General features: G+C 47.1%; 8 protein-coding genes across 8 annotated transcripts; 4 read left to right on the top strand and 4 right to left on the bottom strand.

Moving 5' to 3' along the window:
- Window positions 1-655: 655 nt before the first annotated feature.
- Window positions 656-2036, top strand: N7481_003229 (alpha/beta hydrolase; the record flags this gene model as incomplete). Its single annotated transcript, XM_057262448.1, has 7 exons — window positions 656-742; window positions 814-1037; window positions 1095-1202; window positions 1260-1317; window positions 1376-1453; window positions 1513-1841; window positions 1901-2036. 7 exons carry the CDS (start codon window positions 656-658, stop codon window positions 2034-2036), a joined length of 1020 nt encoding a protein of 339 aa, XP_057124109.1.
- Window positions 2037-2498: 462 nt separating this feature from the next.
- Window positions 2499-3520, bottom strand: N7481_003228 (uncharacterized protein; the record flags this gene model as incomplete). The annotated part of the gene is made up of 4 exons (XM_057262447.1): window positions 2499-2685; window positions 2744-2826; window positions 2903-3106; window positions 3155-3520. Coding segments are annotated over 4 exons (840 nt in total), but the record flags the coding sequence as incomplete, so codon positions are not given.
- Window positions 3521-4229: 709 nt separating this feature from the next.
- N7481_003227 (uncharacterized protein) lies at window positions 4230-6202 on the bottom strand (the record flags this gene model as incomplete). The annotated part of the gene is made up of 7 exons (XM_057262446.1): window positions 4230-4635; window positions 4702-4828; window positions 4893-5036; window positions 5095-5358; window positions 5409-5573; window positions 5756-6101; window positions 6149-6202. 7 exons carry the CDS (start codon window positions 6200-6202, stop codon window positions 4230-4232), a joined length of 1506 nt encoding a protein of 501 aa, XP_057124107.1.
- A 196-nt stretch (window positions 6203-6398) lies between these two features.
- Window positions 6399-7346, bottom strand: N7481_003226 (uncharacterized protein; the record flags this gene model as incomplete). The annotated part of the gene is made up of 2 exons (XM_057262445.1): window positions 6399-7007; window positions 7128-7346. The coding sequence occupies 2 exons, from the start codon at window positions 7344-7346 to the stop codon at window positions 6399-6401; spliced, it is 828 nt and encodes a 275-aa protein (XP_057124106.1).
- A 587-nt stretch (window positions 7347-7933) lies between these two features.
- Window positions 7934-10510, top strand: N7481_003225 (Zn(II)2Cys6 transcription factor; the record flags this gene model as incomplete). The annotated part of the gene is made up of 7 exons (XM_057262444.1): window positions 7934-8076; window positions 8151-9041; window positions 9217-9259; window positions 9352-9403; window positions 9458-9638; window positions 9692-9850; window positions 9901-10510. 7 exons carry the CDS (start codon window positions 7934-7936, stop codon window positions 10508-10510), a joined length of 2079 nt encoding a protein of 692 aa, XP_057124105.1.
- A 299-nt stretch (window positions 10511-10809) lies between these two features.
- N7481_003224 (3-hydroxyacyl-CoA dehydrogenase family protein) lies at window positions 10810-11972 on the bottom strand (the record flags this gene model as incomplete). Its single annotated transcript, XM_057262443.1, has 6 exons — window positions 10810-11107; window positions 11164-11290; window positions 11346-11366; window positions 11435-11600; window positions 11655-11846; window positions 11898-11972. 6 exons carry the CDS (start codon window positions 11970-11972, stop codon window positions 10810-10812), a joined length of 879 nt encoding a protein of 292 aa, XP_057124104.1.
- A 203-nt stretch (window positions 11973-12175) lies between these two features.
- N7481_003223 (Dimeric alpha-beta barrel) lies at window positions 12176-12470 on the top strand (the record flags this gene model as incomplete). The annotated part of the gene is made up of 2 exons (XM_057262442.1): window positions 12176-12300; window positions 12321-12470. Exons 1-2 carry the CDS (start codon window positions 12250-12252, stop codon window positions 12468-12470), a joined length of 201 nt encoding a protein of 66 aa, XP_057124103.1. The 5' UTR covers window positions 12176-12249.
- Window positions 12471-13865: 1395 nt separating this feature from the next.
- N7481_003222 (MDR family MFS transporter) lies at window positions 13866-15685 on the top strand (the record flags this gene model as incomplete). The annotated part of the gene is made up of 5 exons (XM_057262441.1): window positions 13866-14058; window positions 14113-14541; window positions 14596-14724; window positions 14793-14866; window positions 15065-15685. Coding segments are annotated over 5 exons (1446 nt in total), but the record flags the coding sequence as incomplete, so codon positions are not given.
- Window positions 15686-16309: the final 624 nt, after the last annotated feature.

The raw sequence follows: 16309 nt of genomic DNA, 5'->3' as shown, positions 1-16309 counted from the left end.
CAGGCTTTTTTTAAGTAGAGTATACCGAGTTTCTCTCTTCAGGCTCAATATTCCGATTCACAAATCACAAACTAGAAGCATGAAGCATGTTGATACTTTAATTCAATTCTATTCTCAAACCATGGCGCCTTCTATTATTCAATGAGCACGGTGAAATATAGTAATCAACGTAATCTATCAGACATGAAAGCAAATGCACAAAACTCATAGATGATGAGCACTTCAGCCTTGCTCTATTGATATAGAAAAACGTTTCACCTTGCCTAGAATTTTACATTTGGGCAAATCATTCTATCAGAGCGATGAATCACGTGTCACAAATCTTTGGCCCTGTGGAGAACGAGAAAGTCCCCGAGGTATTCAAGTCGCCGTCTCGGATAGTCGAGGATCCCGTGCCGTTCAAATGTATAGAGAAAACACACTGGTCCGGGGCCAAAACGGCAAACTTGGTGCTGCCGAGTTAATGGCCCTATTGATGTCAGCAATAACTCCAATACGGTGGACCTATTTTTGTTCACTTTCTTGATAAATCACAGATTTTAAACTTCGATTTATCCGACTCCTCTTTTACATAGCAAAAGACAGTGGGTTATTATCCTTGTCTTCTGTAACACTTGAAGTTAGTTTTATTTCTATTTTTGAAGCGCAGCTCAGTATGAGTCCAGGAAAAGTCTCGAGCGAAAATGGTCAATGGCTTGCTCGTCGTTACGAATATGGACAAGAGCACCTTGAATGGGAGGAGGTAGGAGCCCAAACAAGCCGAGTCCAAACACGCTGATTAGAGACACATTTAAGCGAGCTAACAGCACTCAGTTTTACTTCAAGAACAAAGCTTCTGTTCCGACGCTAGTTGGGAATGTCAAAAGCCTACGTGAAATCATGTTGAATGTCAAAATGGGTGGACAAAACAAGGCGGTGCCGATTAACAAGGGTCTGGTTGTCAATGATCAGGTTATTTCCTCGGAAGATGGTGTAGAAACAAAACTACGGATTTATACACCATACCCCCCGAGTGAAGGATTACCTATTATGATATAGTGAGTCTTTTCCTCCGTTTTCACTCGCTATTAATGCGGAAATTGACCTCTGATCAGCTTTCATGGAGGAGGCTGGGCGTTAGGAGACCTCGAGGGCGAAGATCGAACCTGCAGAGGCATTTGTGTGAGCACTAGAATGGTTGTTGTGGGCGTAAACTACAGGCTGTATGAAAGTATTCTGTCTATCTGTCTGCTCCTTGGGACTACGCTAATTCAAGAAAGTGCACCCGAGCACCCATATCCTGCCGCTCTAAATGATGCATGGGCCACATTGGAATGGGTATTGAATAAGTGGACAATCCTTTGGTTTCTCACACTAATCTGTCTTTTTGAACCAGGTTCTCGCCAATCAAGTTACACACAAGGCCAACGTCAACAAGATCCTTGTTGGCGGTACAAGTGCCGGTGCAAACTTGGTATTTTTGACTACAACCGGTGACAAAGGTATTTGGAAATGGCTAATACTCTTATAAAGGCAGCAGTCATATGCCATCAGGCAAAAGCTCGGGGTGTAACTATCAGTGGCCAACTTCTTCGCATTCCTATTGTGTGCCAAAGCACTCCTCACTATCGCGATCTTGGGCTTGAGAGCATGAATTACTACCATGATACCCCAATTCTGTGTCGGCAATCTATGGTACAGTTTCTTGAATGGTATAGCCCACCCGATGCCGCGGACATGTCGGTCTCTCCCCTCCTCGCTATGGATTTCACGGATCTGCCACCGGCATATATTCAGGTTTGTGGCCGGGACCCGTTGAGAGATGAGGGTTTGGCATATGCGGACAAACTCGAGGAATATGGGTAGGCTTTATCTTGCAAAATGACTTATTCTGCTTTGCGCTAACGAGACCTCAAAACAGCGTTCCTGTCAGGGTAAATGTCTATCAGGGACTGCCGCATGCCTTCTGGATTTTCCCGGAGATATCAACGTCGGGACAAGCTGCGCAAGAGTTGCTGGATGGCATTGACTGGCTTTTGAAAGAAATATCGGACTAGAGTAAATACTCACAGAACGCTAGAAATATATTATTGATGGCAATGGGTACACTCTTCTGACTGTTATGAAGCTATTGTGCAACATCTGTCTTTGTTGGTAATACATGATGTAGGCTGCCAGAGGAAACTGGAGCACTTGCGTGCGGATACATGTATACCTGTCACGAACACGCTTTGGATTAGACTTGCTAAAGCCTGGTCCGTCGTAGTGTTAGTTTTTAATAGACGGGAGCAACAAATCCGTAGGTATCTCTTGTTACCGAGTCTCCGAGCTCTTCTTTTTACTAGAAAAAAAGGTCAGAAGTTTATGATCGGCAGGTAAAAAGACGATAAATTCTATATCTTGATCTAGAGACACATCGTCAACATGGTGTCATCATAGAACGCCGTCTTGAAAATTGAGCCTAAAAACTTGAAAGTGGGAGAACTTGGATGCATATGGCTTCTTTAAATGTTCTGCGACTAATTCAAAGCTCTTCCACCATCTACTGGCAGCTCCACCCCGGTTATGAAATTAGCCTCGTCGCTGGCAAGGAAGCATGCTGCATTCGCGATATCCGCAGGTGTTGCAAATCGCCCAAGTGGAATACCAGACAATAACTTCGCGCGATTTTCGGGCGTATCGGGCTTTCCAAGGACCAATGGAATCCTGTCAAGTCCAGGATTATCATTAGTGATTGTCAATTGATAAGGAGGCAAAGACTTACATTGCAGTCTCTCCAGCCACGGGGAATATGGCATTGCATCTGATATTATCTTGGGCCAACTCAGCTGCTAGTCCCTTGGTGGCCTGGATTAACAAAAAGATCCGAAAATTAGCACAAGCCAATACAGATCGTGAACACCTGTCAAGTGATCAAACATACCGCACTGGCAGCACCCTTGGTAGCTGCGTACCATACAAGATTCGGGCGAGGACGAAGAGCACTTATGCTAGAGATATTGATAAAAGCACCACCAGTACCTTGCTTCTGAATACATGGAGCAATCACTCTGGCACTGAAGTAAAGGCTTTTGATGTTGACTCTGCAAAGACGATCAAATTCTTTTTCAGTAAGTTCGAGAGATGACTACTCATGCGTTAGTAAAATTCTATGTAAATTGTAGGCCATACATACAATCGCGCTGTTAACAATCCCTGCGTTGTTCACCACAATGTCGATCTTCCCAAACCGAGAAAGTGTCGTGTCGCGCACCTTTTCCCAATCTTGCTCGGAGGACACATCGCCCTGAACAAATATGGCCGTTTCCCGGGGCTGTGATGCGAGAACTCGCTCTCCATTCTCTTTATGCAGATCGACAATAACAACTAATGCGCCCTCCTGGACGAACTTGATCACAATCCCTTCGCCAAATCCAAGAGCGCCCCCAGTGGCGATAGCAACCTTGCCGTTAAGCCTTCCGGACATTTTATAAGATAGGTGTGAAGGAACAATGATGAGAACCATAGGAAGTCTTGCGAATAGGTTGGAAACAAACCGATTCTGTAGACGTGGTGATATATCACAAAAAAGGGAAGCCGGAGAAAGTGCGGGGATGTTCGCCTTTTAGCAAGTCGCCAACTACCATATTCGGGCCGATCTGACTACCAATGCTCATGTCGTGCAGAACATACGTCCCTGAGTACTCTCATACACAATAGATTTTATCGAGTTTGCAGATCGCCCAGTGGGAAACATGATCTTCTTGTAAAAGCTTTATATTCCATGGAAGGTCGATATGCTAGAATCTCTAAGTGACTTGCAGTTGCCTTGACTTAGATGAGTTGGCACTAGCAGCGTTATCTTAAGATGGCATGTCTATGAGCTCCCTTTTAATCTATTGTGCTTTATTTCGAGGGTCAGTTTTCTGATATCATCCGGCAAGCTCGTGCTTTAGAAACTCGCGGCCCCAGCTTGTCCAGGCTTCTCAATGCTCTTCTGTTTTCTGCCAAAGTTTGATCTCAAACCATGTTTTCAGGCATTTTATAAAGCACTGACTATTCCTTTTTTTCTTTTTTTGTTTCTCTGGCAAGGGGGGTTCAAAATGTCGATCTTCATCAAATAACGCAACGACCAATTGATTCCACTAGAATATCGAAACAAGCACAATTCGACAACCACTGGCTTTCACCTCAGTGCTCCCATTGCTAAAGGTGTGGTTTAATCACAAATTGATCTTCCGGTTTTCAAGCACCGAGGTATGCGACCAATTCTAGTTTCCCTCCGACCGCTCTGTGTTAACCTCAATATGAATTTCATCTCCCATACTCTTCTCCGAGAGGATCTTTTGGTCCAAAAGCTCTCTCTCCTCCATTGTAAGCTGCGTTAGCTGTACAGCCACGTCATCGCCGAATAGCTCGCCGATCTCTTCCAGACTGAGTCCCTTTGTCTCGGGGAACAGCCACCAAACCACGAAGATATTGACCAAAGTGACGACAAGGAAAACCACGTAGTACTTCCATCCAATATGGGCAAATGCGGTTGGAGCAGCTTCCAGATATACCAGGGCTGTAAGGAAAAGAATAGAAAGGGAAAACGCGACTCCACGGGCACGAATGTGACTCGGAAAGATTTCGCTGCAGTAGACGTAGGTCGTAGCGTCGACACAACAGCCATAACTATACAATAAAAGTAATTTGTCAGTCAATTATAGCCGTCTGAAGAAAATAACTCATTGAACTTACAAGAAAATGTAGATGAAGAGGAAAAAGACGCCTGCTCTCAAGCCAGCCTTATTTGTGGACCCAGTATATCTTGCGACCATCACTGTCTCAAAGATCAAACTAATCAAACAGCCACTAAACCCAATCACTGAAAGAATAGGGAAGAATTTTTTAGCAATTTTGTGTACCGGAGTCCATGTGATGTTACTCACGGAACAGCTTGACCCGTCCCACACGGTCAACCAAAATCGAAGAAATGTAATTTCCTGCGCAGGCCACGCTAACATATAGAGCAGACAACAAGAGAGATATCTTGTTATCAAACCCAAGACCTTGGTAGAGGAGAACAGAGTAATCTGTTGCATTCGCACATTAATAACTATCGCAGAGAGGTGGCGCGATGGCGGAACTCACTGTACACCACCAGAATCCCTGTAGATTCAGACGCGAACATTGTGAAGAATGCACAAAGCATTCTCTTCCGGTACGAGGGCTTCGTGAAAAGAGTACCAAAGCTCTCACCAGATGCTGTAGCCTTGTCGACAACGGCTTGTTGCTTCATTTGATAAAATTCCTCCCGCGCGAAGGAGGCAGCGGCCGAGGTAGTGTCATTTTGACTAACCCCGTGCAGTTTGATAATTACTGACCAAGCATCATCCATACGATCATTCATAATCACTGTGGCTTGGTCAGAATTTTGTACAATCGCGACTGATCACAGAACTTACACCAGCGAGGAGATTCGGGAATCCACGGAGTCAGAATCAGCATAAGCAAAGGCCAAAGACATTGCTCAGCAAGCGGGAATCGCCATTGAAAAGAGAGATTGGTCGGGAAGAAACAGGCAAACCCGGTCCAAGCGGCAAGAGAATAACCCAGGACGAGGACAACGCCTGAGACTTGTTAGAAAATTCCTGGTCATTATTCAGAAAGAACCTACCATGTTGAGAAATTAGAAATCCACGTGCTGCTGGAGGTGCGATTTCTGCCTGGAATAGAGGGATCAACACAATGAGAATACCTAGGATCATACAATTAGTGAAGGTATTGGATTGAAATGGTTTACAATACCTACCAACGGCAAACCCTCCTATGAACCGCCCAATAAGGAACATGCCGATATGCACCGCACCGGCTTGAAGTGCGCCACCCCGTATTGCAAGAGGAGAAGCAATCCATAGTGAGTTCTTTCGTCCCATCGCATGACAAGACCAACCGATAAATATCGACCCAAGAAAATCACCAGCACAGAAAAGACCGTTCATGGTGCCCGTAATGGCTTGAGTGTATGAATACTTAGGACCAGTAGCTTCCGAAGAGAGGTCGAAGAAGAGGTACCATCCTGGTTGCCCAAGGGTGGTGGATGTGATGCTGAAGGTATACCCATATGTCAGGCTGCCCAGCGTCAGGGCGAGCACAACCTGCGGGAGTTAGTACTTATGTCCAGCGGTAAGACATCAATACTCACTGCAAGGTTGAAAAGCGAGATTTTGCGCCCAGGAACCTCCGTATGATGCCCCATTGCGATTTTTGTTGTGCTATTCTCCGGGGTATTTGGACAATTGAGAGATATTTCACGAACAAGGACCTTAACTAGCTGCAGTAGCGTTTCCTTAGACCAGAAAAAGTCTACAAAATATACGACATCGCTTATATACCCTTTGTCCCTCGCTAACTGTAATCATATTAGTACAGAGAAAAAGGAAGAACACTATGGCTCACGTACAAGCAAAGTTTGATCCATTCGGGCCTGCCTTGTTTTGAGCAAATCCAGCTGTAATCCATGTCGGAGTCCTAATAAATGTGACGAGCTGTTTCACATCTGCTAGGGTGTTGGCAACAACCGATACAATCAAGTCTGAGTTTCTTGCCTGGCTGAATGGTGGGTACGATCTGCACGCCTGATGAACCGCAGCCAAGGACTGCAACAGTCTTGCCCTCCCATGAGACATTCTTGTTCCACGCTGCGCTGTGAAAGAGTTCACCCTTGAAGCTGTGTAAACCCGGAATATCAGGCCACTTCCAGTTGCTAGAGCAGTAGAGTCAGCATATATTTTCTTCAGATACTGGCAGGCACCAACGCACTTGAGAATGCCGGACGCAGTGATCATGAAATGACACCAGTCGTCAATGATCCTGCCCGTGGCATTGTCTTGGACCTTGATTTTCCAGATTGAGTCACTTTCTACCCACTCGGCATTGATGACGCTGTGGTTCAAGTTGATGAATCGATAAAGGTCGTACTTCTTAGCAACATTCTTGAAGTATTCCAGAATTTCGGGTGCCCGCGAGTAGCTAGTTTGATACGTCAGCCGGAGATCTTCCAACTTGCTTTAAGAGATGATTTCAGTGCTCACAAAGTACTCCAATTTGGATTTGGCGCCCATGTGAATTGATAGTTGTGGGAGGGTATATCACAGGCGCAGCCAGGATATCTGTTCTCATACCAAGTCCCCCCCAACCTCAGGGTTCTTCTCGTAGATAGTCAGGTCAATATTCCGCATATTTTGACTGATCTGATGTGCCAGGTTTAAGCCAGAGGCTCCTGCACCAACAGATATCACCCGCAGATGGCGGGCTACGCCCAAGATCTTCTCGGAGACGGTGTAAGGCTCTGGACTAGAGACAATGGTGCCATTGGCGGAGGTGTGAGGTGCTTCGATCATTCTGAATTGATGGAGCAATTCAGGTGCAATGGCAAAGAAAAGAGCTATTAACGCATCTAAATACTCTCATCCATCCTTCTCATTGCCCAATCGGAACATGCGTCTAGTCGAGTGCCGCGTGACCCGGATGACTAATGTGGGCAGAGTCCGGGGCCCCCACATCCCCGGCTTCTTGCGAGTCACCTCGGGGATTTGTTTCTTCGTTCCTCACCCTTCCCAACAGTTTTGCAGTAGAATCCTGCATATTGATTGGGGTCAGATCTCCATACTGATCTTCAAATGCTCGTGTGTTTCCCCATTACTCCACTACCCCATACCCCGGTGCTCCGGTGCTTCGGCCTCCCCGGTTCCCCATCGCCTTATACCCTTGTCCCTTCGTCGCGAATGTATGTTCCTAGCGAATCCCCGCCTCTTCCCTATGTTCGGGAAGCATGCAGGGGACTCGGGATGCTTTGATTACAGATTATTCTTCCTCTTATTGTGTCATCCTTTGCGTTGCCGCCAAATGCTGGGCTCAAATGTTAAGATTTAATCCATAGATGACGCCTCGCAACGAGGAAACACACACATCACGAACTCCGGGAAGCATGGAGAATGTCAAACGTGCAAAGGTCGCGTGCAAATCCTGCCATGCGAGGCGCGTGAAATGCGACGCAGCCACGACGCAGCCATGCTGGCATTGCCAGCTGCGGGGCACCACTGGCGAACTCATAGAATTCAAACGCGGAAGGTAGGGCTGACACTGCTCAATTGTTCCTCTGTAATGGTATCTTTGAGGTCGAGTTGGGTGCTAATTTGACCTAGATACGCGAGAAAAAGGGGCTCGGGAACAAGAGTCCAAGATCGAGTTTCTCAGAGGGAGAAGGAGCCGGCACAGAAATCACAACACGTGCCTACACCTCAGACCATAACGGGGAATCCATCTGACAATGCGCAGTCCTTGGGACAAACACTCACTCCACCTATGACAGGCAGTCAACTGGAAGATAATCACCCAGAACATGATGGGTTGAATGAGGGACCTGAGATGTTATATGCGCGGATGGTCGATGCCCAACCGAGCGAGCGCGAACCAAACTTTCAGTCCGATAACGCGAGATCCTTCTATATGGGAGAATCCTTTAGTCTCTCGTTCGTGGTTAATTCAATATACAACAACTCTGGTCATGGCACCAGCGTTAAGCGGCACTACCCTATACCCACCAATGTGTCAGAGCACGCGCGCGACGCGGCTGAAGGATTGAAGCACTCCGATCCAGCGACAATCTCGTATCTTGAGATGCGGGGCTCATTCTCACTACCGCCACAGGATGTTCGCAATGAGCTCATCCGCGTTTTCTTCACTTCCTTTCACCCGGCATATCCTGTCCTTGACCGACAAGCATTCTCTGCTTTGTATCGTGAGGAAAGAGTGTCATTCCTTGTCCTGCAGACGATATTCTTCCTTGCCTTCACAAGCTGCAGTGACGACTTGGTCGAGAGAGCTGGATATCCGAACCGACTCACTGCTAGAAGGACATGCTATCTTCGAGCCAAGGCACTTTATGACATGGATTACGAAAAGGACAAAGTGCAGCTCACAGCCGTGCTTTTTTTGCTGGGTTTCTGGTGGGAAGGCCCTGAGGATCAGAAAGATACTTGGCATTGGCATGGGTCTGCTATTGGTCTTGCGCAGACTTTGGGAATGCACCGATCGTGAGTACTCCATGTTCATATGAACTTGTCCTGGCTGTTCTTTGGTACTAAGAGTGGTCAGCACTGCAAATTCTGGCATGCGGCCTTCGCATCAATCTTTATGGAAAAGAATCTGGTGGTCCATCTATGTTTGTCACTCCTGCCCCTCTCTTGCCTCGATACTAATCACCAGTAGACTCGTGATCGGCACGCTGCTGCTTCTCTTGGTCGACCAACGCGTATAAAAGATGAAGATTGTGATGTTGAAATGCTGAATAAATCCGATTTCCTGATCGATCAAGACTTCGATAACAACTTAATATGTGAACAGCACGACTTTCACGTCAATTATACGATCGAAATGTCAAAGCTCGCAGTCATTTGTGAGTCATACTAAGTCCAATACCGTGTGAGGTTTTGCTAAAGCAGAACAATAGTGGGCAAGGTCCTCACCGAGCAGTTTGCGCCCCGGAGATATGGCATAGGCGATAATCGAGAAACTCTCCTGCAAGAGCTTAATCAATTTGAGTTCCAGTTGCCATTGCATTTAAGGCGACAGCCAGTGGACGAAACTATGACTGCATCTTTCTGGTCATGCATGCTGCATGCAAGCTATCAGTGAGTGAGATAATGGTCTCTCTGACTTATGGGCTGTGCTGAAAATATCTCAGTAATTGTCAAATTCTTCTATTTCGACCCGGGGGTCCTCAATCAGCCTTCCTGGGCGAAGTAGAGAGTGAGAAAAGAGCTATGATAGCGGCGGATCTGACCACCCGTATAGCTGAAGATTTGCTAGCTGCTGGAACATTATCATATGGTCAGCTTCACCTGTACGTATCCTTTTACCTTTAATGACTAGAAAATGCTGACATCGACAAAGTGTTCCCGCCATATTCGCAGCTCTCTCCATACACTCCGTTGCCATCCGCCGCAAAGATCCTATCAGGCGTCAACTTGCTGAAAATCGAGCTCGTCAGTGCATGCTTGCAATGAGCGAACTTGCTAGGTCTTGGCCTGTAGCGGGTTGGATTCTTCGCCTTTTCATCAACTTGATGAAAAAGCTCACAGACCAGAATGTGAGATACGATAGTGATTTGGATCGAAGCAGGCAAGATCGAACTGGATATCGCGGGGACTCGAGCATGGACTCCCCATCAGCAGCCACCAGGTCAGGGACGACTAGAACCATGCAAATGGGCCATGGTTTAGGTAACCTGATTAATCAACCGGTTGAGGCTGATCAACTGTCCGCGAGAGTGGAGGAATGGAATGCGATCCAGCAATCGGATCAACTGTTATCTGATGTAATATGGGCACCAGATCAGAATAACTTTGATTTTGATCTCCTATTTCAGGGGCAGTCGAATGGATCGTTGCCCTTCAATTTCGGATCACTCGCAGAAACCTTTGTTCCCGAATACGTCGACACCGGGATCCAACATGCCTCGAATCGGAATATTGATCACCTTTTGGCGGAGTCCAGTGGGTAGGAGAGAAACCGGGAACATCAGAACAACACAAGACAGCTTGACACCTTCGCAAAAGGGTGGGCTTCAATCATGCATAGAGAAGCATACGAAGAAGGGGACTGTTCAGAACGAGACACGAGGCTTCGGCAATATATAGGGAGACCATCCCGGCTACGCAGAATGTACAGCTTCGTATTTTTACCTAGGCTTTTGACTCCGTTATAGGAGCGAGCTTCACACCTTAGCAAGACAAAGCAGGCGATAACTAAAAATACGATTTCAGCCACAGACCATAGGCCCGGATTGCTCCACTTCCATTCTCACGCACGCTTCCTTTCTGTTCCGTGCTCAAAGAAGCCGGTGCCTGACTTGACCCCCAATTTCCCTTGGGCAATCATTTCCTGTAGCAGCTTCCGCGGCTCTTCGGGAAGCCCCGGGCGAAGCTCGGCGTAATGCTTCTCAATATCCAGTACTACATCCAGGCCCACAATATCCATTTGCTCACAAGGACCCTTTAGGGTCTTTAATACCGACTTGAATATGCAGTCAATCTCGGCGGGCGTTGCTACCCCCTCAGACAATGCGAGAAGCGTCTCGCGTTTGATAGCCGCCCAGATCCTGAAAGAATCAGCAGGTTTCCCCTCCGTTGTTAGTGCTCGAAAGGGAGTACATACCGGTTGTAAATATAGCCTGTAGAAGGGCGTCGGACATGGAACGGGTCAAACCCATGAGCTTTTGTTTGCTCCATCAGTAGCGATATGATCTTGCTATTAGTCTCGGTCGATTCCATGATCTCGATTGCTTTTGATATTCGTCAGCCCTTTTTTCATAGAGAACTATTCGTGGAATATGTCACCTGGGGTTTCCGGAGGCCAGTCTAATGCATGTTAGTGCTGGACTTCCAATAAAATAATAATAGGCGCGAAGAAAGAGATCAATGCTTACAGGAATGCAAACTGACGAAATTGCTAGGATGCTTCGTCTTTAGCCCATGCATGAGCTCTACAATATCATAGCTGCTGGAGTTGGACGCAACGATTGTGCCTGGTCCAGCCTGGTCTCCGAGTTGCTGCATGATAGATCGCTTTAGGGCCAAGGATTCCGGAAGGCACTTATCAGATATCAGTAAAGCCATCTATCATTCGCTAGTTCCTACCCAACTTACCTCCACAACAAGCCAGGATTTGGAAAGCGATGCCGTGAGATCATTAGCCGGGGAACAGATGACTTCTCCCCACTGGGTGGGTTCGGCCAGCGATGGCGTATTGGTTCTCAGTTGCTCGATTTCCTGCCGTGCCCGAATCAATTGTGTCGGGTTCTTATCAACGAGGTAGACAGGCCTTCCCAGTCGCGACCACTGTAGATTCAGATTTAACCCAAGCCAATGGGGGGGCAGGTGATCACGAACCATGAAGGCAAGTCGGGTCCCCTGAGTTCCTGCACCCAGCAGGGTTACAGCCGATAGTCCTAATAATCCAGGCATATTTGAATAACGGTCGAATCTTAGCAAAGGGGACGCACTTATAATACTTTTGTACACTCGTTCGGAGTTGTTCCAAATCCCGGCGAGAGCGGGGGTTTGGAGAAATAGGCACCTCGGCATCTTATGTCGGCTTTTCGGAACTTCAACAGTGAGGTTGTTGTCGACCCAACCATCGCCCATATCTCTCTTTATTCAAAATTTAGTTAACACCATCACTGTCCTTTTCCCCAACGAACCCGATGCCAAGTATGATATCGAATACTACGTCTCGCATTACATGCCACTTATTGAACGGCGGTGGAAGAGGTACGGCGTTCAGAGCTGGTCTGTGACCACGTTCGATTCGAGTGTCTCTATGCATTCGGAAGTATTGTTGCCTGGGAAAGCAAAGAAGGGTTCCAGAAAGCCTTTGGAAGTCCCGAAGTAGCCAAAATTGTGAGCGACGTTCCCAAATTCAGCAACAAGCGGGCAGTTTTCTTGTTTGGTTCGAAGATTTAGGCAGACGACGACACTACAGCCAGTGATTCATGGATTTTGACAAGGCATGTTCATATCCCGGCGCCTGTTTGACTTAGGCTACATGCAGCATATTCAATTTGCTAATAGTCAAAGGAAGTGCCGTATCTGCAGGGCCACGGCTGAAATCAGGCAAGAGACTTGTTGAGAATTCTAAATTGCCTTCTGTATTTTCATGTATAATTCAAGTTACGCGTATACAGAAGTCGACTGGGACATTTGTTGCCGTTTCTCGCTGGTTTGACAATAAAATTGATTCAAAGAATGAAAAGTTAACTATTACTGCACATTCTGGAGACTTTTTATCAAGGGCTTTAGTCCCGCTGGATAGTGGGATCCCAAGCGGTGGGCGAATATTCCTCGGTATGTAGGAGCGTCATGTCATCGTCATCCAACTCAAAGTCAAATACATCGGCATTCTCCTTGATACGCTCATTCGATTTCATTTCGATCACACTGGTTCAAAGAGCTAAAGGAAATTAATAAAGCATATAGTATCCTTCCCAGAAATAGAAATTAAGTTGAGAAAGTGCTATCTGGCCACTTGAGTTGGTAAAAGATTACACCTTGAGCGGTCGTTGTGGTGAAAGGTAATCGCTGGCGTGTTAATACTTTACACTTTGAGACACTCTTAAAAAGTAAAACAATTTGAGGAATTTTAGAAAGTTTTATTCGCCTTAGCATTCAGAAAGGTGGTGGATGGGCGAAAAAATTGGATTATTCTATAGCGAGAAGCAACTACTAGGAGTCAGCGGTAAGCCTTGGGCGACAGTGACTTTTCATCAAGGTCGGCGCAGCTTGCGCCCGTCTGGTGTACCTTTTTATGGCTAATCTAAGCTCTGGACTATTATGGCCATGCATGGAAAGATTTGGATGACAAACTATTTGAGAGGGAAGGCAACATAGGTAGTCGATCCGGATGCATGGGGCCCCGCATTAGAAATAGCTTAGCATAAAGCTTTGTTCAAGTCTTCATTTAAATAACTTGGAAGCTAACTTCGGACAGGTGTACTATTATAGGCTAAATGGCGGTCAGTCTTCGCTTTTGACAGCGTATCGAACATATGCACATAAATGCCCCAAATTTATCGGGGGTGCATAGCCCGCAGACAGGGGACCTATCTGAACCCACAAATCCGCATACAAGTGATGAAAGTGACACGGAGCTCGCCTATCCTGTTGAGGCAAACAATGCGACCACGCAGCCCCTGTCCGTAAGACCTCTTATTAACAAGGACTGAACCCATTACCGGGGAAATAATATGTTCCCAGAAGGCTGTCTGGCGCCTCGCCATCTATAAGCTGTTAGACTTCGGAGTCATTCGATTACCACACCGTGTTTTCACGTTGCTTGCATACCAAAGGTTTACAGAGAGAATGGGCGTACGGAACGAAATGATGGGTCCTGTTTCGGAGGGTGCGCCCCCTGGTGGGGTGACCGCGGATGGAACTGACACTCAGGAGAGTGAAGAGCCCACAACCGAATACATGCAAGGGTGGGCTCTCGTTTCCCTGACCCCGGCCTTCATGTCCATTTGCTTCGTGTTGGCTATTGACAATACAATTTTGGGTTCGTGACCCATAATATCAAAGAGGAAGCATCAAATCTAATTGTCCTGCCAAGCGACGGCGATACCCAGTATCACCAGCGACTTCCATAGCCTCAACGACATAGGCTGGTATGGCTCTTCCTACTTGATCGCCCAAATGTCACTGATGCCGACATGTGGTCGCCTCTACTCATTCTACAACATCAAATGGATTTACTGCGGCTCGCTGGCCGTCTTTGAACTCAGCTCTGTCGTCTCTGCAGTCGCCCCAAATTCTATTGTGCTTATTATAGGTCGTGCAATCTCTGGTCTACGTGCTGCTGGCTTGGTGAGTGGGACGACAACTATTCTGTCGTATTGCGTGTCTTTGCAAAAACAGGCGATGCTGTCGCCCATTGTCCTGGGCATGTACAACATTGGATCGGCCATTGGCCCACTCGTGGGTGGTTCTATAACAGATAACAAAACGTTGACTTGGCGATTTGTTTTCTGGATCAATCTTCGTAAGTTTCGTTTCCTAACGAGGCATATACAATCGCGAGCTAACAAAATTCAAGCCTTCGGAGCTATTGGGCTAGCCCTGGTCTGGTTCACTTTGAGAAAGCCACCACCCGCCGTGAAGGTGGACATGCCCTGGATACAGAAGCTACGCCAGCTCGACCTCCCAGGAGCTATTCTACTACTAGGTGCAACATCGTGTTTGAATTTGGCATTACAATGGGGTGGCATCGTTCACCCTTGGTCTGATTCCAAGGTGTTCGGATGCCTGATTGGCTTCGGTCTTCTTTTGGTTGTGTTTTTGGTCTTACAATTCCGAGGCAAAGAAAGGTCGGCTCTTCCTCTTTTCAAGTATCAGTCTCACCTGCAATGGGCCTACATATGCAGCCTTTTGTCTAACATTATCAAAGTTCAAATATCCCGCTTCACATCTTCCGAAGTTGTACTGTATCTGCCTCATGCGGCTTCACGATGCTCGTCCAGGTGGCTATAGTCGTGCAATCGTACTATTGGCCCATATACTTCCAGTCTGTCAGAAACACCAATGCCGAAGTCTCGAGAATAAATTTACTGCCATTGATTGTGTCCAACAGCATCAGCATGCTCTGCGCGGGAGTTATAGTATCCAAATTTGGGCATTATTTACCGTTAATGTGGATCGGACCTCTTATCTTAGCTACTGGAGGGGGTCTATACGAACTCGTTCGGGTTGACAGTGCGCGTGGACAATGGATAGGGCTCCAAATATTATCCGGGATTGGATATGGCTGCTGTAATCAACTGCCAATTCTCGCTGTGCAGGTCGTCCTCGAGAAGCGAGACATACCAACTGGTCTTGTCATGATCATGTTTTTCCAGATGCTCGGAGGCGCACTCGGTCCTAGTATTGGACAGAATCTTTTCACTGATGGGCTTCTGCGAAATCTCAGCGAGATTCAAGGTATAGATGGTGCAGCGATCGTAGCGGTCGGCGCGAGTGGTTTCAGGGAGGTGACTCCTCCGGAGTCGATGAATGTCGTCGTGGGCGCATTTAACTCCGCTTTGAAGGATGTGTTCTGGGTTGCGCTCGCTACGCCGTCCCTTGCTTGGATGGCAAGCTGGGCAATGGAGCGGCTCAAATTGCCAAGCACCAAGAAGCTTGTCACCGATGTTTCACCCGAGGAGGGCATGGAAAAATAGCTTGCTGGCAATCGAGAAGGGTAACCATAAACTAGAGATATGCATTCATTATACTACTCAGCATCCATCCTACTCGGTTATTTATCCAGTACCATGAATGGCCGGGATCAATCAATATGTACAGGTAGAAATGTTCAAGTTCATTGAAGGCGTGGCAGAACCTGGGAGACACCGGGTCGATTGCGGCAACTATGTCCGAGCGCCAGAATGTATATAGCCGAGCAGCGGCTCTACCTGAAGCTATGGAACTAGTAGCGCATTCAGACTACGGGAAGTCAATAGCTTCCGGGCCGGATAGCGATATCAAATCACATGGATTGTTATGAACTGACATTGAAAGAATAGCATGACGAGAAGTTGACAAAAACAAAGCTATTTCGAGTATCTCCACTCCCGCTGGGGCTAATTCCGACGGATATCCGGGATCTCCATCTCCACATGACCCACTCGGAGCGGAGTTCTGGGGTCCGAACCCCTCTGTCTATACCCATGTCGATGCCCAGGCCAATACCCATGCTCATTCCTTATCTTACCGCCTGAACAGTGCAACAGTGTTATGCAACCAACTGCTCCTTCGCTCTGCTCTGTCTTTGA

This window comes from Penicillium waksmanii (genome assembly GCF_028829765.1).
Source record: "Penicillium waksmanii strain IBT 27052 chromosome Unknown utg000004l:1.0-5674109.0:1.0-5678898.0, whole genome shotgun sequence".
Taxonomy (NCBI): Eukaryota; Fungi; Ascomycota; class Eurotiomycetes; order Eurotiales; family Aspergillaceae; genus Penicillium; species Penicillium waksmanii.
This window is presented reverse-complemented; position numbering and strand designations above follow the sequence as displayed.